This window comes from Microcaecilia unicolor, chromosome 2, assembly GCF_901765095.1.
Source record: "Microcaecilia unicolor chromosome 2, aMicUni1.1, whole genome shotgun sequence".
NCBI classification, from domain to species: Eukaryota; Metazoa; Chordata; class Amphibia; order Gymnophiona; family Siphonopidae; genus Microcaecilia; species Microcaecilia unicolor.
Window position 1 is genome coordinate 497909779 of NC_044032.1, and position 19213 is coordinate 497928991.

Sequence of the window (19213 nt, forward strand, 5' to 3'; positions counted from 1 at the left end):
GGGGGTTGTGGTCCCCCGCCAGCAAAGGTAAGTGACAGCAGCGGGGGAGGGTGTCATTGGTGGCGAGGGGGGGGGTCCGGAAATGGCGGGGGGGGATCGGTGGCGCTGGGGGGGGGGCTAAAATGTGCCCCCTCCCTCTGGCTCTGGCCCCCCCTACCGCCCGAGTCCAGATACGCCCCTGTTTTAGCCACATCAGGAAAGATGATAACTTTCATTGCAAGAAGGAGAATCTATCTGTTTCACAGAAATGTTGTAACTTCTTCGTTCTGTCAGTTTCTAAAGCAAAGTTCAGAACTAGGGGCCCCTTTACTAAATTGCATTACCTAGTAATGCAGCAGTTAGCATGTGCTCACAGTTAGTGCAGGTGCTGCACTAGCAAGTATCCTGTGTTAACTTCAGTATTATCCAGCAAATTCTGTATATGGTGACTAGTTATATGTACAATTCTGGAAGCGCAGCTGAATTGTGCATATAACTTAATGAGTGAATCAGTGCAACAAGCAATTAATGGAACTAATGGCAATAATTAGAATTTACATCACTAACCGTGTTCTATAAATTGGTGCATGGAAATTCTACCATGTGGATCTCAAAAGGGGGCGTGGCCATGGGAGGAGAATAGGCAGGTCGTGGGCAATGTTTCCTCTAAGGAGTGGCCTGGTGTGTGCAAATTTTTTTTGTGTGAGCATCAAGTTTTAAAAACCAACCATTTCTGAGCACCAGTATTAGCAATGTATTTCTGTATATAGCACAAAAAAAGCATTTTTGTGAGCAACCATGTAAAATCTGTGAGCGACACTCCTAAAATGTATAAGCGGTCGCTCATGCGCTCTGCTTAGAGGGAACATTGGTCATGAGAATGCCTAAAATGTATGCGCAATGTTATAGAATACACCCACTCCATGCCTAAGTTAAGCGTGAGAATTTACGCCAAAATGGCCGTGACTACATTTAGTCGCAGGGATGGGCGCTAGGCGTATTCTATAAACTGTGCCTAACTTTAGGCGTAGTTTATAGAATACACTTTGGTGCTGATTTTTTTAGGCATCATATATTCTATGAGGAACCACCTAGGTTTACAGAGCAGATACGCATGTAAATGGTGGTATTATACATGGTGTCTGGAAAAATAGGTACCCCCAACATTTTTCCAAACCACCAAAGAATGTCCTACTGCAGCAAAAACTTCTGCCTGAAATTTGAGGTATCTCTGAGTACTTTTCAACAGGATGGAGCTCCAGTGCATCAAGCTTGCAAAACAGTTGAGCTCTTAACGAAACTCCAGAATTCACTGACCCAACTCAATGGAACTGAAGACTTTGTGAATGTGTCAAGGTTGAAGGAGAACACTTTGAACACAAATTATGAATTAACTAAGAAAACACACCCATTAAACTAATGTATTTTCAAAGTCATACTGAATGCAAAGTATTTTAAAACTATGCAAGGGTTCCTTTTTTTTTTTTTGACACCTTGTAGTCATAAGTCATATAGGAGCCCCCTTTACCAAGCTGTGGAAAAAGGGGCCCTGCACTGGTGGTGCACTGGTAAAAAGGTGGTGCACTGGTAAAGAGACCCCAGGCACACATGGCCATGCGGTAAGAGAGCTCTTACCACATGGCCATGCAACAGGGAGCCCTTCCTGCCACCCACTGAGGTGGCAATAAGAGCTCCTGTGCCAACCTGGCAAATTACCACCGGGTTATTTCAGGAGGTTTTCTTTTTCCCCCGGAAATATTGAGTGCTCGGGGCGGGGCTACCGCCGGCAGCCACATTGGTCAGGCGGTAATCCTGGAAGAATGAGCAGTAAGCCCATGTTGGGCTTACTGCCACTCTGTTAAAGGGCCCCATAGTCATACGTGCACAAATAGTCGCATGCATAATCATCTATTATAGAATATCGACTGGAATACCTCCAAGCTCATCTATCACCCTCCCACAAGCCACTCCCCAGGAGAACGCCCCCTCCCGAAGACCCCAAGGAGCATCCACCACATCCTTACCCCACTGTAATCCCGTCGCACCTATCTGAAGGATGTCCTGGTGGTCTAAGGTAGGATGGGCAGCAGCGATTCCCAGTTGCAGACATGAAATATGATGACCGCCACTTCCAGAAGAGCAAAGGCTGAAAATAAGGGCTCAGGCTGCTGCAAAAAAATCTGTGATCTGCCAGCAGGTACCCAAGCCCACCAGCAGATAAAGATTAGGAGAGGTGGGGAGGAGGGAAAGAGGGGAGAAAGAAGGAGAGGGGAAGAGAGAGAATGCATAGGGGAGGGAGAAATTCTGAGGAAAAGGGGAAGGGAAGTGCAAGGGGGTGGGGAGAGGAGGAAAGAGAATGATAGTGAGAGGGGGGGAGAGATGATGAGGGGAGGGGGAATGGAGGATGGAGAGTGTGCAAAGGGGAGAATGGATGTAGTAAAGAGCTGAGACTTAGAGGGATTGACAGGGAGAGTGTGTGCGAGCGGGGAGGAGATAGGAGATGCCAAGGGAGTGGAAGATTGAGGGACACTTTTTTTGAGCCTACTTTATTGAAGTACCTATATGTCTTTATAAAGCAGGCTCCTGGATCTAGCCCCAACAGTGCACAAATGCTGGCACACGAATTTACACCTGCCCCGATGAAGGTGTATATTTGGGCTTGTATACTACACATGTACATGTTTGTATTATAAAATACTCTCTCACTTCCATACTTACAATCTAATAAATCTAAAAGTCTCAGCGGTGTAACTTGTTGGTGTGTTGACTTTACACTGCAAGATTTACAACACCCACCTCCTCATCAACCAATAGATGAAGTGCTATTTCAAAAGGATTTTTATATTAACTTTCAGTTTATGGCAAACGTATATCATAATCATTTTCTAAATTATTTATATTACTCGTATAGTGCTATTATAATACTCATCTGGGAATAACTGTTAGAAACAATGTCAGGTTGGAGTCCATTAATTCATCATGATTCATGTTTCACATAAACTGTCTCAAGGATGCATCCCCTCAAAATTAATCGCCAGTTGCCTGGAGTATTACATTTCAACCCAGTCAAGACTGTAAACTCCATGCAGCTGGCGACTACTTTTTACGGAACGCATCCTCGAAACAGCGTGTGCGAAACATGAATCATGTTGGATTAGTGGTCCCTGATCCGACATTGTTTCTAACAATTATTCCCAGATAAGTATTATAATAGCACTATATGAGCAGTATAAATAATTTAGAGAACGATTATAATATAAGTTTGCCATAAACTGGAAAGTTAGTATAAAAATTCTTTTGAAATAGCACTTCATCTATTGGTCGATGAGGAGGCGGGTGTTAGTTTTGCAGTGTAAAGTCAACACACCAGCAAGTTACACAGCTGAGCCTCAGGGGGAGGAATGCTGGCTTCGGCCTAACCCCTGGTAAGCCTTTTCCTCAGCTGAGAGGTGCCCAGCTCTACCACCGGCTGCCTTTCAGGTGCTGTGGAGGACTTGCAGCTCATCTGCATATCCTTTACAGCCTTCTCCGGGGTGACTCCCAGGTCCACTCCGATCCACTCAGGGCCTCCGCTCTAGGTGCCCAGCGCTCCCACCAGGTGCTGTGGAGGACTTGCAGCCCTTCTGCATTTCCTCACAGCTGTATCCGGGGTGACTTCCAGGTCCACCCCGATCTTCCCAGGGCCCTCGCTCCAAGTGCCAGGGTTTCCAGGTGCTTTTTGGCTAGGATCAGGCGACCCTCAGGGGGAGGAATGCTGGCTTCGGCCTAACCCCTGGTAAGCCTTTTCCTCAGCTGAGAGGTGCCCAGCTCTACCACCGGCTGCCTTTCAGGTGCTGTGGAGGACTTACAGCTCATCTGCATATCCTTTACAGCCTTCTCCGGGGTGACTCCCAGGTCCACTCCGATCCACTCAGGGCCTCCGCTCTAGGTGCCGCGCGCCGGGGCGTTTTTCTCTTTACATCTACTTTTCTCTAAGTTACTACTTATGGCTCCACTACACTTTTTCTTCTTGGCACTGTCCCTTCCTAATTTGTTTCTCCATCTTAAACCACTGTACACTGCAGGAACACATTGTCCACCATCTGTATTCATCATCTCACCATCTCTTTTTTCCTCTTCCTTTTTCTCAGCTCTCAACCTTAAACATTTCCTTCCTTCTATTTATCCATCTCCTTTCTATCTGAGTACATCTCGCCTTCGTCGCTGTTGTCGTACCTCTCCTACTCTTCTCCGTACTCTCTTACTCCTTCTCCTGCTCTCCGCTGGGGACATTAATCCCAATCCTGGTCCTCCACATCAGCTCTCATCCTATTCGTGCAGGTCACACCGTGATATCTGCAGTCTAATTTCTGTTCCTCTCCTCCCCCCTCCTTCCCTGCCTTTCTCTTGCGCTCTGTGGAATGCCCGCTCTGTCTGTAACAAACTTTCCTACATCCATGACCTCTTTATCTCTCGTACTCTCCATCTGTTTGCCCTAACTGAAAAATGGCTTTACCCTGAAGACTCTGCTTCAGTTGCGGCCCTATGCCATGGAGGTTATCTTTTCTCCCATACTCCTCGCCCGGTTGGCCGCAGAGGTGGTGTCGGGCTACTACTTTCACCCTCTTGTAGATTTCAACCTCTTCTTCTACCTCAGTCTCACTGTTTTTCTTCCTTCGAAGTCCACTCCATCCGTGTATTTGCTCCTCTGCCTCTCCAAGTAGCAGTCATTTATCGACCCCCTGATAAGTCCCTTTCTTCCTTTCTCACTGACTTTGATGCTTGGCTTTCCTTCTTTCTTGAACCTTCATCTCCTTCCCTCATTCTTGGGGATTTTAACATTCATGCTAATGATCCCTCTGACTCTTATGCTTCGCAGTTTCTTGCTTTAACATCCTCTTTCAATCTTCAACTGTGCTCCACTGCCCCCACTCACCAGAACGGCCACTGTCTTGATCTTATCCTCTCCTCAAACTGCTCACTCCAGTTTCTGTGCCTCAACGCTTCCCCTCTCTGACCATCATCTGATAACTTTCACACTTAAACACCCTGCTCCCCAGTCCCGTCCAATCTTAACCAATACATTTAGGAATCTTCAGGCTATTGACCCTTCTACTCTGTTCTCCAATGTTTCAGATCTCTTCTCTACCACTATGTTATCCAAGTCTGTCAATGAGGCTGTCTCTTCCTGTAATACTGTTCTCTCCTCTGCTCTGGATACTCTCGCTCCTCTCATTCCCTGTTCTGTAAAACGTACCAAACCCCAACCTTGGCTGACCTTTAGAATCCACTACCTACGTTCCTGTGCCCGCTCTGCCGAATGCCTTTGGCTGAAATCCCGTGCCCATGCTGACTTCATATATTTCAAATTCTTGCTGACCTCCTTCCAATCTGCTTTTACTTGCCAAACAGGACTATTACATCCAGTTGACTAATTCTCTTGGCTCAAACCCTCATCGTCTCTTTGCCACACTGAACTCTGTCCTCAAAGTGCCTTCACCTCCAACCCCACCTTCACTTTCCCCCCAGACTCTGGCTGAGTTCTTTCATGATAAGGTTCACAAGATTAAACTTGAATTCTCAACCAGGTCACCTCCACCTCTCCTTCCCTTAGTCCATTCTCTCAACCCTCCAACCTCTGCCTCCTTTTCTTCCTTTTCTGAAATCACTGAAGAGGAAACTACACAACTTCTTTCCTCCTCGAAACTAATACCTGTTCCTCTGATCCTAATCCCACCCATCTACTTAACACTATCTCTCCTACTGTCATCCTGTTTATCTGTCATATCCTCAATCTTTCATTGTCCACTGCGACTGTTCCTGATGCCTTCAAACATGCCGTAGTCACACCACTCCTTAAAAAACCTTCATTGGACCCTACCTGTCCTTCCAACTATCGCCCTATCTCGCTCCTCCCTTTCCTATCCAAGATACACTTGTTCACCGCCGTTGCCTATTCTTGATCCACTTCAATCTGGCTTTTGCTCCCTTCATTCATCTGAAACAGCGCTTGCTAAAGTCTCCAATGATCTGTTCCTAGCCAGATCCAAAGGTCTCTATTCTATCCTCATCCTTCTCGATCTATCTGTTGCTTTTGACACTGTTGATCACAGCCTACTCCTTGATACGCTGTCCTCACTTGGATTTCAGGGCTCTGTACTTTCCTGGTTTTCTTCTTATCTCTCCCAGCGTACCTTTAGTGTATACTTAGTCTAGTGGATCCTCTTCTACTTCTATCCCACTGTCAGTTGGTGTACCTCAGGGATCTGTCCTGGGACCTCTTCTCTTCTCCATCTATACTTCTTCCCTTGGTACTCTGATCTCATCCCATGGTTTTCAGTATCATCTTTACGCTGATGACTCCCAGATCTACCTCTCCACACCAGAAATCTCAGCCGAAGTCCAGGCCAGGCCAAAGTATCAGCCTGCCTGTCTGACATTGCTGCCTGGATGTCTCAGCGCCATCTGAAACTAAACATAACCAAGACTGAGCTTCTTATCTTTCCCCCTAAACCAACCTCTCCTCCTCCCCCATTCTCTATTTCTGTGGATAACACTCTCATCCTTCCTGTCTCATCAGCTCGTAACCTTGGGGTCATCTTCGACTCATCCCTCTCCTTCTCTGCACATATTCAACAGACTGCTAAAACCTGTCATTTCTTTCTCTATAAGATCAGCAAAATTCACCCTTTCCTTTCTGAGCACACTACCAGAACCCTCATCCACGCTCTTATCACCTCTCGCTTAGACTATTGCAACTTGCTTCTCACAGGTGTCCCACTTAGCCATCTCCCTGCTCTTCAATCTGTTCAAAATTCTACTGCATGACTAATATTCCGCCAGGGTCGTTATGCTCATATTAGGCCTCTCAAGTCACTTCACTGGCTTCCTATCCGTTTCCGCATACAGTTCAAACTCCTCTTATTGACCTATAAGTGCATTCACTCTGCAGCTCCTCAGTACCTCTCCACTCTCATCTCTCCCTACATTCCTCCCCGGGAACTCCGTTCACTGGGTAAATCTCTCTTATCTGCACCCTTCTCCTCCACTGCTAACTCCAGACTCTGTTCCTTTTATCTTGCTGCACCATATGCCTGGAATAGACTTCCTGAGCTGGTACGTCAAGCTCCATCTCTGACCGTCTTCAAATCTAAGCTAAAAGCCCACCTTTTTGATGCTGCTTTTAACTCCTAACCCTTGTTCACTTGTTCAGAACCCTTATTTTATCATCCTCACTTTAACATTCCCTTATCTCTTGTTTGTCTTGTTTGTCTGTCCTAATTAGATTGTAAGCTCTGTCGAACAGGGACTGACTCTTCATGTTGAAGTGTACAGCGCTGCATACGTCTAGTAGCGCTATAGAAATGATAAGTAGTAGTAGCCCTTTAGATGTATTAGATTGTGATTGTGGAAGTGAGAGAGTATTGGATGATAAGATTCCGCAGTGGAATATTAGCCAATTGTGGGTGTTTTATCAAATAAGCACATCCACTGTAACTTCACCCAAACTATGTGCCTGGGAGCAACTATATGGCGATGGCATAAAAATAGGTGCATACTTTTCCAGCATATACTTTTTATGCACATATGTGGCCATGCAATTTTCTAGAATGCTTTTCTGTGTGTGAAACAGGATTTAAACATGGAAAAAGCTTTATAAATTTAACCCCCTCCCCCATAAGTGTGCAGGTTCACCTTGTTAACATATTACATGCCAATTTTAGCATTTAATCAATTTGTTTTGTTGTTTCTTGTAAGTTTAATAGTTATTTATTTTTAAAAAAGACTAATTTATATTTACCTGCTTTAACACTTATCTATGATAATAAGAACAGCAGGGATGATTTAGAAAGCATTCGCTATATATAATTAGAAAAACAGCAAGTGAGAAATTGAATTTCATTTACCAAGGGCCCCTTTACCAAACAGTGGTAAAAGGTGGCCTGCAGTGGCATTGGCATGCGGGATTGCTGCATGCTGAGGCCAGCTTCTAGTATACACTTAGCTGGAAATGTTTACCGCGTGGATTTTTTAGGCACCTTGCATAGAATCTGGCCCTATGCGCATCCTGCCACATCTAAGCACCTTCACTTACAGCAGTTGCATGGCTGGCAAAAGTGTGGGAGCCTACATATTGTGTTCCAATACAGGGTTACACTTTTATTCTGTAATGGAACCCAGGTGCCCAGGTACCACACAACCTAAATGGAGGTGCCCAGTTATAGAATTATCCCTTAAGACTAGATTCTATATATGACCCCTAAAAAATCGGTGCAAAAAAAATACACTAATCTATAAGCTGTGCTTAAAGTTAGGCATGATTTATAGAATAGGGCTTAAGCACAGGGGTCACACAAAAACATGGTGCAAATGCCTAACATTGTGCCCCCAATTACGTGCATAACACAAAACCACACCTAAGCTCCAGCCTGAAACACCCATGAACCTCCCATTTCCATGGCCCCTTTTTTGGGCCACATGTAAAATGTACCTAAATACCAATTAAATCTAATTAGTGCCAATAATTGCTTGTTAAAAAGGCAGTCATTGGCACTAATTGGCTCATTATTCAGTTGAATTGCACATACAATTTTTGGCAGCTTTTATAGAATTAGGGGGTTAATGTGATATTTACTGTCATTGTAAAATGAAGATATTCCCCCCGAAATTCAAGAGCATTTAACCGGCCAGGGTCAGCATCTGGCCGGTTAAATGCCCAATAACTGGCTATCCGGTTATTTTGGCTGACATAACAGGCTATCCGCCGATTTTCATCCCCACTTTAACGGCTGTATTTGGCCGCATGAATATGTGAGATATCTTTGGCCAGTTAGAAGATAACCAGCTAAGTCTGAATACCAACATAGCCGGTTGTCTTCTAACTGCCCCAAAATAAACCGGATATTCAATGCTAGTCACCGATAAGGGCCTGGCATTGAATATCCAGGTTTAGCGGTGACCATGGGAGTTAGCTGGGCTAACTCCCATGGTGCGAACATCGGCCCCTTTGTGTCCTGATGAATTGCCAAAAAGGCATCTCATATGCAGAGCCCTCTTATTGTATACATAACTCAGATCTGTGCTTACACCCCACCCCAAAACGCCCATGATCCTCCCATTTCTGTACCCCCTTTTCCAGAACATGCGTAAAATGTAGAGTGGATCGTGAGTCTAAATTTATGCGTGTAAATATAATTGATTTCAATTAGCACCAATAATTGCTTGTTAAACAGCCAATGCTTGCTGCTAATTGGCTTGTTATGAATATCAGCCGCATTGTTCCAAAAAAAAACCCCTCCTAACTCTGATTGGCAAGGAATAACATGTATAGAATGTTTGTACGTTTGGGAAGCTTGCCAGGTGCCCTTGGCCTGGATTGGCCGCTGTCGTGGACAGGATGCTGGTCTCGATGGACCCCTTGGTCTTTTCCCAGTGTGGCATTACTTATGTACTTTTGTACTCTTTAGTAAAACTTGTTAAAACTCATAAAAATGAACTCCTTGCAAAATATTAACCATTAACACTGTTGGATTGGATATTCAAAGCACTTATGAGGGCCTTCTGACATATTTTTATGTGTATAATCTACTGTAATATATCAACCTCTGCGGTCAGCATTTACTTTAAATGCTGACCATGACGTTTAAACATATATCTGAATATTCAGTGCCAGCCGCTATCCAGATGTCAAGGCTGAATATCCGGATATACAAGCGAACCGCCACTCTTATCTGGATAACAGTGATATTCAATGCTGTTATATGAATTATTTAGAAAACTTGGGACAAGCTATTCTAAGATCAAGATAGTTATCTGACTACAGCCTCTGAATATCGCTCTACCAGGAAATAATACATGCCAGTTGGGTTTCAACACAAGAGTTTGCCTTTTTTTTGGATGGCACCTACTGTTCTGTCCTCCGACAGCCTCGCACTAGTTTATAACGTGATCCTAAAATGTGTGTAATGCCTTTACTGTTATTCTCAGTCCCAAGGACTATCATTGCTGCAGTTTCCCCACTGGAAAAATACATGAGCAATGCACTGTGGGTAATGTAGTTCACAGGCAGTGCAACCACACTTGTTTGGCTGTGTAAGAACTGCTATCACTGGTTGTGAGGCTGCTCAGACCTTCTCTCTCTCCCTCTCCCTCTGCCAAGCTTGGCTCTTTTGTCTTCCTGTTCAGTCTTACTATCAGAGGTCAGCCAGGTATGACCTTTCCCTCCTATCTCTAGGACTACCCCTTGCTATCCGATAGCAGGCTCTGTCCCCCATTGGTCTCTATCTGCTCCTCCCTGTGTGAAGCCCCACCACTTCTTTGTCCTTTCAGCCACGTGGGGCTTCTTCCTCCATTATAGCCAGGGACATGGAGCCAACACCATCTCACTCCAGACAGCTCTGTCCTGCTGAAAATCCCTGTAACGTCTAAGCCCTTGCACTCCCTGTAACGAACCTGGATTTTTTACCCTGTAAATATCTTCTTCCAAATGAGATATTGCACATTGCAGTCACCCAGCTTTGGACTATTTCTACCTGTTCAACTACCTTCTCCTCCCCCTGCAATACAACTACCTCTCTTCAGATCTCCACCTCCCACAGCCTCCAGATTAAGAAGTCTCTGTATCCTGAACATCTATCTGTGAGTAAATTATCTGTGATTTATTCAATAAAAGAGACTGTATAAAATAATAGAGACTTCAGGTGATTGCTGCGCCAGGGTTATGCTCCATGATTTTGGGGCTTCTAATTACCAAGCTCCAAGAGTCATGACAGTAAAAAATCCAGAATTATAACTGAATAGCTGAGAGGAAGTTTGGAGCAGGACAACTGTGCCTTTAAGAGAACAGAAGGGTCAAGTGTGTGGAAAAGAAAAGGAAAATCAGTAACTGCGCATTGTCTGGATGTTAATTGATCTGCATTCTAGTGAAGCCATAAGGAAAGCAATGTTGGATGATCTGTTAAAGTTAAAATGCATTTACTAGATAAGTGGAGCTTGTGAAAGAAGCAGAAAATCGTGGATGTTTAAACTGAATCCAGTGTCTGCCTGCATTCTTGATAGTGATTAATTTAAATACCCTCTCCTGCACAGAAGGGACCCCTTCTCATCTGGCTCACCAGTAAGCAAAGTAAAAAACCAGAATTAAAACTTAAACAGCCATCTGCACTGTGTTTAAAGAAATCAGTGATTCTGCTAGCACTGCCTATGTTAATTGAAATGCATTTAAGTGAACTTGCAGCTAAAGAAAGCAACATTGGACTGTTTAAAGTTTAAAAGCATGTATCAGAAGAGCTTAGTTGTGAAGAAGCAGTGTCGGTCTGTCCCATCTATCAGAAAGGCTAAGTTGTGAAAAGGCAGAAGATTTGCAGAGTTTTCAAAACCAAAGCTTTGAAAAGAATGTGCAGCTAGCTCTTTGTTTGAATATCACACCTCTGTGATCACTGAAGACACTTGGAAGGTCCCCCTCCCCTCTCCCTCCAGCCTCAGAAATCTGAGCCCAGAAGGTCTTTGGGCAAGAAGGGCGGGAAGCAATCTGTTGCTAGGTTACTGCTTGAAGCGACAGCCCTGACTCAGAGCTACTCTCTCCAGTCCCCCCTCTCTCCTCCTTTGCCCAGTAACATAACAGTGAAACTTGATCCAGTTGATTTCAGCACCTTGAGAAGCAAACTGCTTCCTAACCCAGCACAGAGAGAGAAGCCACCACAGCTAGCAGGTCCCAGCACAGCCTTCATACTGAACAGCTCTCTCCACCCTAAAAGCCGACCCCTCACCCAATAAAGACAGATAAGCAAACCAGGGCAGGATGGCAGAACTTAATGCCTTACAGACAAGACCAGATGAAGTGTCCCCCGCACCAGGCGCACAGAAATGGCCAGAGGGCATCGCATTGTTCAAGAGCAGAAGAACTTGCCAGATAACCCAGAAACTTAATTTAAAGTAGCATTATTAGCAGAGACATTTCACTAGTAGTGGTTCAGTAAATGACACCCAAACTTGGGCATCAGAAAAATTCTATAATGGTCAGCTCCAGATTGAACCCTCTTATGAAATAACACTTAGACCCCATTCCTGTGCCGAAATAATGGTGCCGGTTGGCATTTGGGTGCGAAAATGGTGCTATTCTATAACTCCATGTGCAATTTTTTTTTAATTCCCCTGCCCTTCCCCCTAGCCACAGACCCTTTTTGAATTGCATGCTAGGGGATTTAGGTGCATGAGGTTATAGAATAGAGCATGGGCAGATGCACATGCAAATTTTAACTTTTGCCATTTAATGGGGTCTTTTACAAAGGCCCACTAGCATTTTTAGCCTACGCTAATGATTAGTGTGCGCTAAACGCTAGATATACCCATAGGAATATATGGATATCTCTAGCGTTTAGCGCACGCTTATTTTTAGTGCATTCTAAAAACGTTAGCACATCTTTGTAAAAGGACCCCTAATTGCAAAAATTGATGAACATCAATTTATTGCAATTAATTGGCTCGTTAGCTATTTAATTTGTATGTGGATTTGAGATCCACTTGAAAATTTTGGTACCATATATAGAATCCAGGGGATTGTATATAATTCTTCTGAGAGGAATGATTACAATCCCATTTTTTTATGTTCTGATTTACATTACATTCCTGAAGATATGTTGCTGTTTAAAGATTTTCGATGCATCACCTACATAGCCATGCCTACTGTTAACATGTAAATCGGCATTACTGTAATGATCTTTATTAGTCCCACACAGGTATCACAGATTTTTTTAAAAAATGGAACAGGGCAAAAAAGATTAGTAAGATTACCACACAACCCCTTCAAAAACAAAAGCAAAAAAGAAAGAAATGGAGTTTGGAAATGGGAAAATTAATATTTTGAGGAATGTTACTGATATTTTAAATATAGAAAGTATAAATCTAGAGATGTAAGATTGAGTTTTATCATCCTGTCTAGTGAAATCTGGAAATCATGTTTGAAATTACTTGTGCAGTTATCAAAACTTTAGTCTGTGAAAGGTGACTTTTATATCTGTCCAGCAAAATGTTGTATGTTTGGATTAGACAATTAAATTTATTGACTTAACCTTAACTAAGATAAAATCCCATGTGGGTGCCATGATCAATAATGGGACTGAAAATACTACTAAATCATATGACAATACACTGGGAATGTTCTTTAGTGTGTAAATATTGTAACTTTTAATGGTTTCTCACTTATATCTGAGCCAAGGGCTATTTCATTGTTCTGCATATTTAGGGGTCCTTTTACTAAAGTGCGTGGAAAATGGGCTGTGGTAGTGTAGGTGCATGTTATGGATGCACGCAGATCCATTTTTTAGTGCGACGGTAAAAAAGGTGGTTTTTTTATTTTTGCTGAAAATGGACATGTGGCAAAATAAAAATTGGCACACATCCATTTTGTGTCTGAGACCTTACCGCCAGCCATTGACTTAGCGGTAAGGTCTCTCGCATTAACTGTGTGGTAATTGCTTATGTGCATCAAGTTGGAGTTACCGCCTGATTTTCGCCATGCGCCAAAAAATGAAATATATTTTCTTGCGCGTGTAACAGATGCACATAAAAAATGAAATTACCGCACAGGCCACACGGTAGCTGAGTGGTAACTCTGAATTGATGCACGTTGGGCGTGTGTAGGCACCTACGTAGCTTAGTAAAAGGGCCTCTTAAACTGTTCAATATTTCAGAATCGGCAAATTGGCTGTCATGTTAATAGATGTGAAAAAAGTATTTTTGCTGAGCCTCCGAAAAACACTTGTATATCATCATCTTTAGTGTACTGAATACCTACTAGAGGTGTCATTGTAGAAATGCTTCATTATTCTATAGAGTGAACTAAATAGTTACTTGCTCTTTGTTGCCCCTAGCTGCCACTCACAGTCTTGGTAGCACTAGCTGCATCTCCCTGTCCCAACACACAAGCCCTACATCTACATTCAGGCATCATTACATCCCTTTCTTCAAAGGTAAGGCCCAGGAATGCCAAACTGTGCTGTGATACCTGTAGACATCTCAACATGTGCGTGGATTTCTTGTTTGTGCAAGCATGGCTTCCTCTTGGGCAAGTGTGTCTATAACTCTTGTGAGTTTCTTGTTGGTGTTCTGTCTGGTCCTTGGGTCAATGAGTGCTAAATGTCGTCCAATGGAGAATTAGCTTTTGTTAGCCATGATTGTTAGATGACGTGGAGGCAGCTACCAAAGAATTGTATATTTGGCTGGTGGCAGCAAAAAAATTATTGTCTTTGGTGAAGCCTGTTCAACCGAAACCATGTTCTTCTGCCAGCTGCCTTTGTTTAGTCAGTCTTATCGATGTTTTATTCTAATTATGGCATGGATGTGTATTTTATGCTTATGTTATGGATTGGATTGTGTAAATGGTCAATCTTTTGTAGTCTGCCTGGAACTCTTATATAAGGCGGAATATAAATGTTTAGTATTAAATTATAAATGAGCGTGTCAGTAGAGTTCCAGCCTTTTATGCTTACCCTAAGTGTGAATGGTATTTTAGGATGTGTAGAATTCAAAGTATATTTCCAATGAATTATTGTCATTGTGTATATTTACATCAGTAGAAGATCAACCATCAAGGTGGAGGAACTGGGAACACTACGAACATGGGTAGGAAGGAAGTCAAAGGAGTAGTGTAGACAAATGGCACTTCCAACAAAATTGAGGGAGTTGGGGGTGTTATAAAAAGAGTTACTGAAGAATGCCCTCATATGCAGAACCCTCTTATTCTATAATTGCATACATAACTCAAATCCATACCTACACCTTACCCCAAAACACCCATGATCCTCCCATTTCTGCACCCCCTTTTCCGGGACATGTGCGAAATTTAGGTTGGATCATGAGTCTAAATTTATGTATGTAAATGTTACTTGACTGTTTAAAAGCCAAGCCTTGGCGCTAATTGATTTGTTCAATTAAATTACGCATGCAAATTTGGCACATGCAATTTTTGGCAACTTTTATAGAATCAGGAGGTATGTGTATAGAATAGTGCCTGTGCAGTTACGCACGTAACTACAAGTTAGTGTCAATTATCTACACCATTTACAGGCTATTATTGGTATTTAATGCCAATTGGCACCTAATTTAACAATTAAGTTTGGCACGCAACTGGCACTATTCTAAAATTTGCATGCCCAAGTTTGTATTCTGGTTGGAAATTTGATTGCCTATCTTTATAGAATCCGGCAGATGATGCATTACCCAAGATCTAAGATGTTCTGCCAATGAATTCATTTAGGGTTTGGCGCCATCCACTGCCCTAAAGATCTGCATGAAACATCATGGACAAACCCCCTGATTCCATAACAGGTCACCTAAGTTATAAAATTACTAGCACTGTTATAGTTACGTGCGTAAGTGCAACTTGGGCACTAACCAGTATTCCAGTATTCTGTATCTATAGCACAAAACTCACTTAGGTCTAGATTCTATATATGGCGCCAGAAAAAGGGCTATTCCATAAGCCATGCTTAAAGTTAGGTGCGGTTTATAGAATAGCGCTTATGGTCAGGAATCGCACCTAACTTGAGGCATGGCCATTTGCAGCAACTGAAATATGGTGCAAATGTACACACATTATTCTATAACAATGCACGTTTATTTTAGGAACGCCCCTATTCTGTCTGTGCCCCTCCCATTTCTACACCCCCTTTTTCAGGTCAAGTGTAAATGCCAATTAAATCTAAGTGCCAATAATTGCTTGTTAAAACACCAATTATTGGCACTAATTAGCTGTTATTCAGTTAAATTGCACATGCAAAAAACTGGACATGTGCCCAAATTTAGGCTTGTAATTTTTGTCTCCTTTTATAGGATTAGGGGTTTAGTGTGTAAGTGTGACCTGCTGAGCAAAAAGGTACCAAAAGTGGGGTATGTGACTTAGTTATACCACAAGATAGAGGGATATTAACTGCATAATCCTGCAAAATTTCAGCCTCGGGTGTGGACTAATTACATCTTTGAATAATTGGACATTATATGTTACTACTCACTTTGAAGTCCCCACATACAATATAATATATACGGGCCTTCTACTGGGACGTATCTAGATATTAGAATGTATGCCCATAAATGATAGAATTTTATCATTTACGCATCTACGTGTGCGCTCTGTGTAATTCCCAAACTCTGCACAGGCACACACCCAAAGTCCACACCATCAAATCATGCACTGTATGGGCCCAGGTGCTGCCATTTTGCAAGATGGCACAAGGGAAGGCAAAAGTGAGCATAGCTCCTGGTTACCCCAGTTGGGGGGAGTGTTTGGAGGTATTGGGAGAGTCCTGTTTGCTGCCTGGTATATGTTTTTGTGGGAATGGAAGGGGTTGGAGGGGGGAAGGGGCCATCTAGGCCACCAGGGAAATTTTTGGAGTAGGAGTTCAGGTGAGGGGGGATAAAGGGTGCTGCCATCATTTGAAGGGTTGTAGGGTGGGGTGGAGGCCCTGAGCCACTTTTGATCTGAGGTTGAGTATGCCACTTCATTTCAGATCACATGCTGCATCTTTATCTAGTTGAGCTGGCATAAAGATTCACTGTTATCAAAAGTGTAAAAATCTGTGCTAGATTTTAGTGCAGGTTTTTACATCAGAGAACAATTTTTAATACAGAAATGTGCTTATTTTTTTGCATGCCCACTCCATTGTTTTATACTGATTTTCTGTCACTAATCTTTCTTCCTTCATCGGGAAGTAAGATTAGTGTGGGAAAATCATAAACTGCTTCACTAGTACTAGTGATTTATCTTAATAGCTCCCAAGACTGAGGGTGTGAAGCCATGGTCAGCTTGTTCTCATAATAATTACTTAGGGCTCTATCACGCATATTAATAATTATTTGGTAGGGCAATTCACAGTAACATTTCTTTCACTGTTTGACATTTTGATTGTTACCAATTTGGGTTTTTTATATATATGAATTTTCTAGGAGTCCTCATAGCGAGCAGCAAAGGCTGTGGGGACTCAGTGCATGCACAGTGCTGCCTGTCCTTGTAACCCCTCCCCCCTCCCAACTCCTACCTACACACTTCTGCTTTGAAACTGGAAAAGCACCAGTAAAGGGAGAGGGGGGACAGTGGAGGTTGGTAGCATTGAGCATGCTCTGAGTCCCTGCAGGAGTAACTTTATGGAATGCCTGCCCACCACTCACTTCAAGGCACTGCTACTTCTTCATCAGTGTTTCAGTCTTTGCAGGCCAATACAGCTGTGAGGAATTTGGAAGGACATTGGCCCCTCTCACCCACCTCAACTTCTGCCTATGCTGATGCCCCTTCAAAGATTCACCACTGTGGCACTCTGCCCTAATATACCCTCCCTGTTTTTGAATCTCTAGAGATGAACGTATTCCCGTCCCCCTTCCCTTTCCAAGCTCCATTCCTGCCTGTAGGGTCCAACATCTTAAACTGTGCTTTGAAGTACCTTCCTTGTGCTGAAGTTGAAAATATTTTTAGGCCTCTGGGGTATTTATCTTCACCTGACCAAAAAATGTCTTCTTGAATTTAAATCAAGGTGTTTCTTTTTGGATTGTGTAGCTCTCAACTGTTTACAATTAAAGAATTGCTTTTATATTCCAGAGGACCTGTCTTGTTCTACAAAACCTCTGTAGAGAAATAAGTACAGTGTGTTGTGTTATTCTCTTTTGAGGAAGAGGAATTGTATTGTGTTACTAGGAGGAGACTAGTGCTCTGGACTGCTGCCCTTCCTGCAGATAACCTATCACACCTTCATCACTAATCAGCAGTAGATATGCTCCATCTCCAGCTGGAACTGATTACCCTACTTCATTGTATCTTTCTGTTTTATACTAACAATGATATGTACCACGTAATAGACTGGTAGATCAATAATTTTCTTAGATATATTTGCGTTAGCCTGGCTGTGACATATAGATTCATGACTTGATAATCCAACCTTATTTGCTAGAAAACAAACTGAATAAAATAGTGAAGTAATAGGCTATAACTTCAATTATATAGAAATTAGTTGTAATAATGATCCTAATATACTTTAGAACATAGGCAAGTGAATTTACCAATTGGGTGTAGGCTTACCTTATTCCCGCCTATGCCCTTTAATGTTTTCCTCAGAACTTGCTAAACTAGATACCTCTGTTTCATACCTCACATTTGATCTCAGTGATTCCCTTTCCAGTATCTCACACAATACAGCATCACTGTGTATTGTAATGAGAAAGCTGGTTTTGAAAATGTTTATATATATATATTTTTTTAATGCCTTTAATAAGAAGACAGATCTTCTCTTTATTGTCATCTCTTATTCTTATTCTTTAAATTAGTCACCTTACTTTCTAACCCTTCTTACTCTCTTACCTATCTATGGGGCCCTTTTACTAAGGTGCGCTGAAAAATGGCCTACACTGGTGTAGATGCGTGTATTGGATGCGTGCAGGTCCATTTTTCAGTACGCCTGCAAAAAAAGGCCCAAAAATGAACGTGCGGCAAAATAAAAATCAGCACAGATCCATTTTGGACCTGAGATCTTACCGCCACCCATTGACTTAGCAGTAAGGTCTCACATGTTAACCGGGCGGTAATCATCAGTGTGCGTACACTGCCGATTACCGCCCGGTTAGCGCCACAAGGTAGAAAATAGAAATTATTTTCTGCCGCGCGTTTTGGACATGCATCAAGATTAGAATTACCACCCTCTAATTTGATGTATGTTGTGCATGCATAGTCGCCTACATGTCTTAGTAAAAGGACCCCTATATGTTCCATCTTTGCTTATACCCTTCACTGTCAATTAAAACGTTCCATTACGTATTGCGTTGGCATTGTAAGTAGTGTACTATGCCATACAGTATTTTTCATTGTATTCTTTAGCCATCTTTTTTCAAGGGTTCCTGTTGCTCAAGACCATGCGCACTGTGTCTGTGTTCATTGTTTACCTACAGCTGCAGTGCTAATATTTTTTGGTAGGGGGGCAGACATTTGGGCAGATACAGCCTGGGAGCTGTGGCTGCTTGGCTGAAGTTGTAAAATTAATAAAGAAATAATGAAAAAAGACTCTACAACATGCTTCTTTCTAATTTGTGAGGGCTGTGTTACGTAGCACCACAGTTCCAAATTCACTTTTTAGTTCGTCTTAAGACTGAAGTTTATTGTAGTGCATAAATAAATAACTAATGATTCCACACCATCCAGGTTTCTTCTCCCAGCTCTAGAACATGGTTTTGGGGGGTTTTTTTGGGTTTTTTTTAGTCCTTCAAAGTTATCATGACC

At 42.7% G+C, this 19213-nt stretch overlaps 1 protein-coding gene across 1 annotated transcript in view; it reads left to right on the plus strand.

Annotated features, from left to right (window-relative positions):
* Positions 1 to 19213, plus strand: part of ABLIM2 (actin binding LIM protein family member 2) — a 309478-nt gene that overhangs the window by 170453 nt on the left and 119812 nt on the right. Inside the window, 1 exon segment of the mRNA XM_030191153.1 lies at positions 13830 to 13928. Within this exon segment, the coding sequence (XP_030047013.1) occupies positions 13830 to 13928 (99 nt within the window).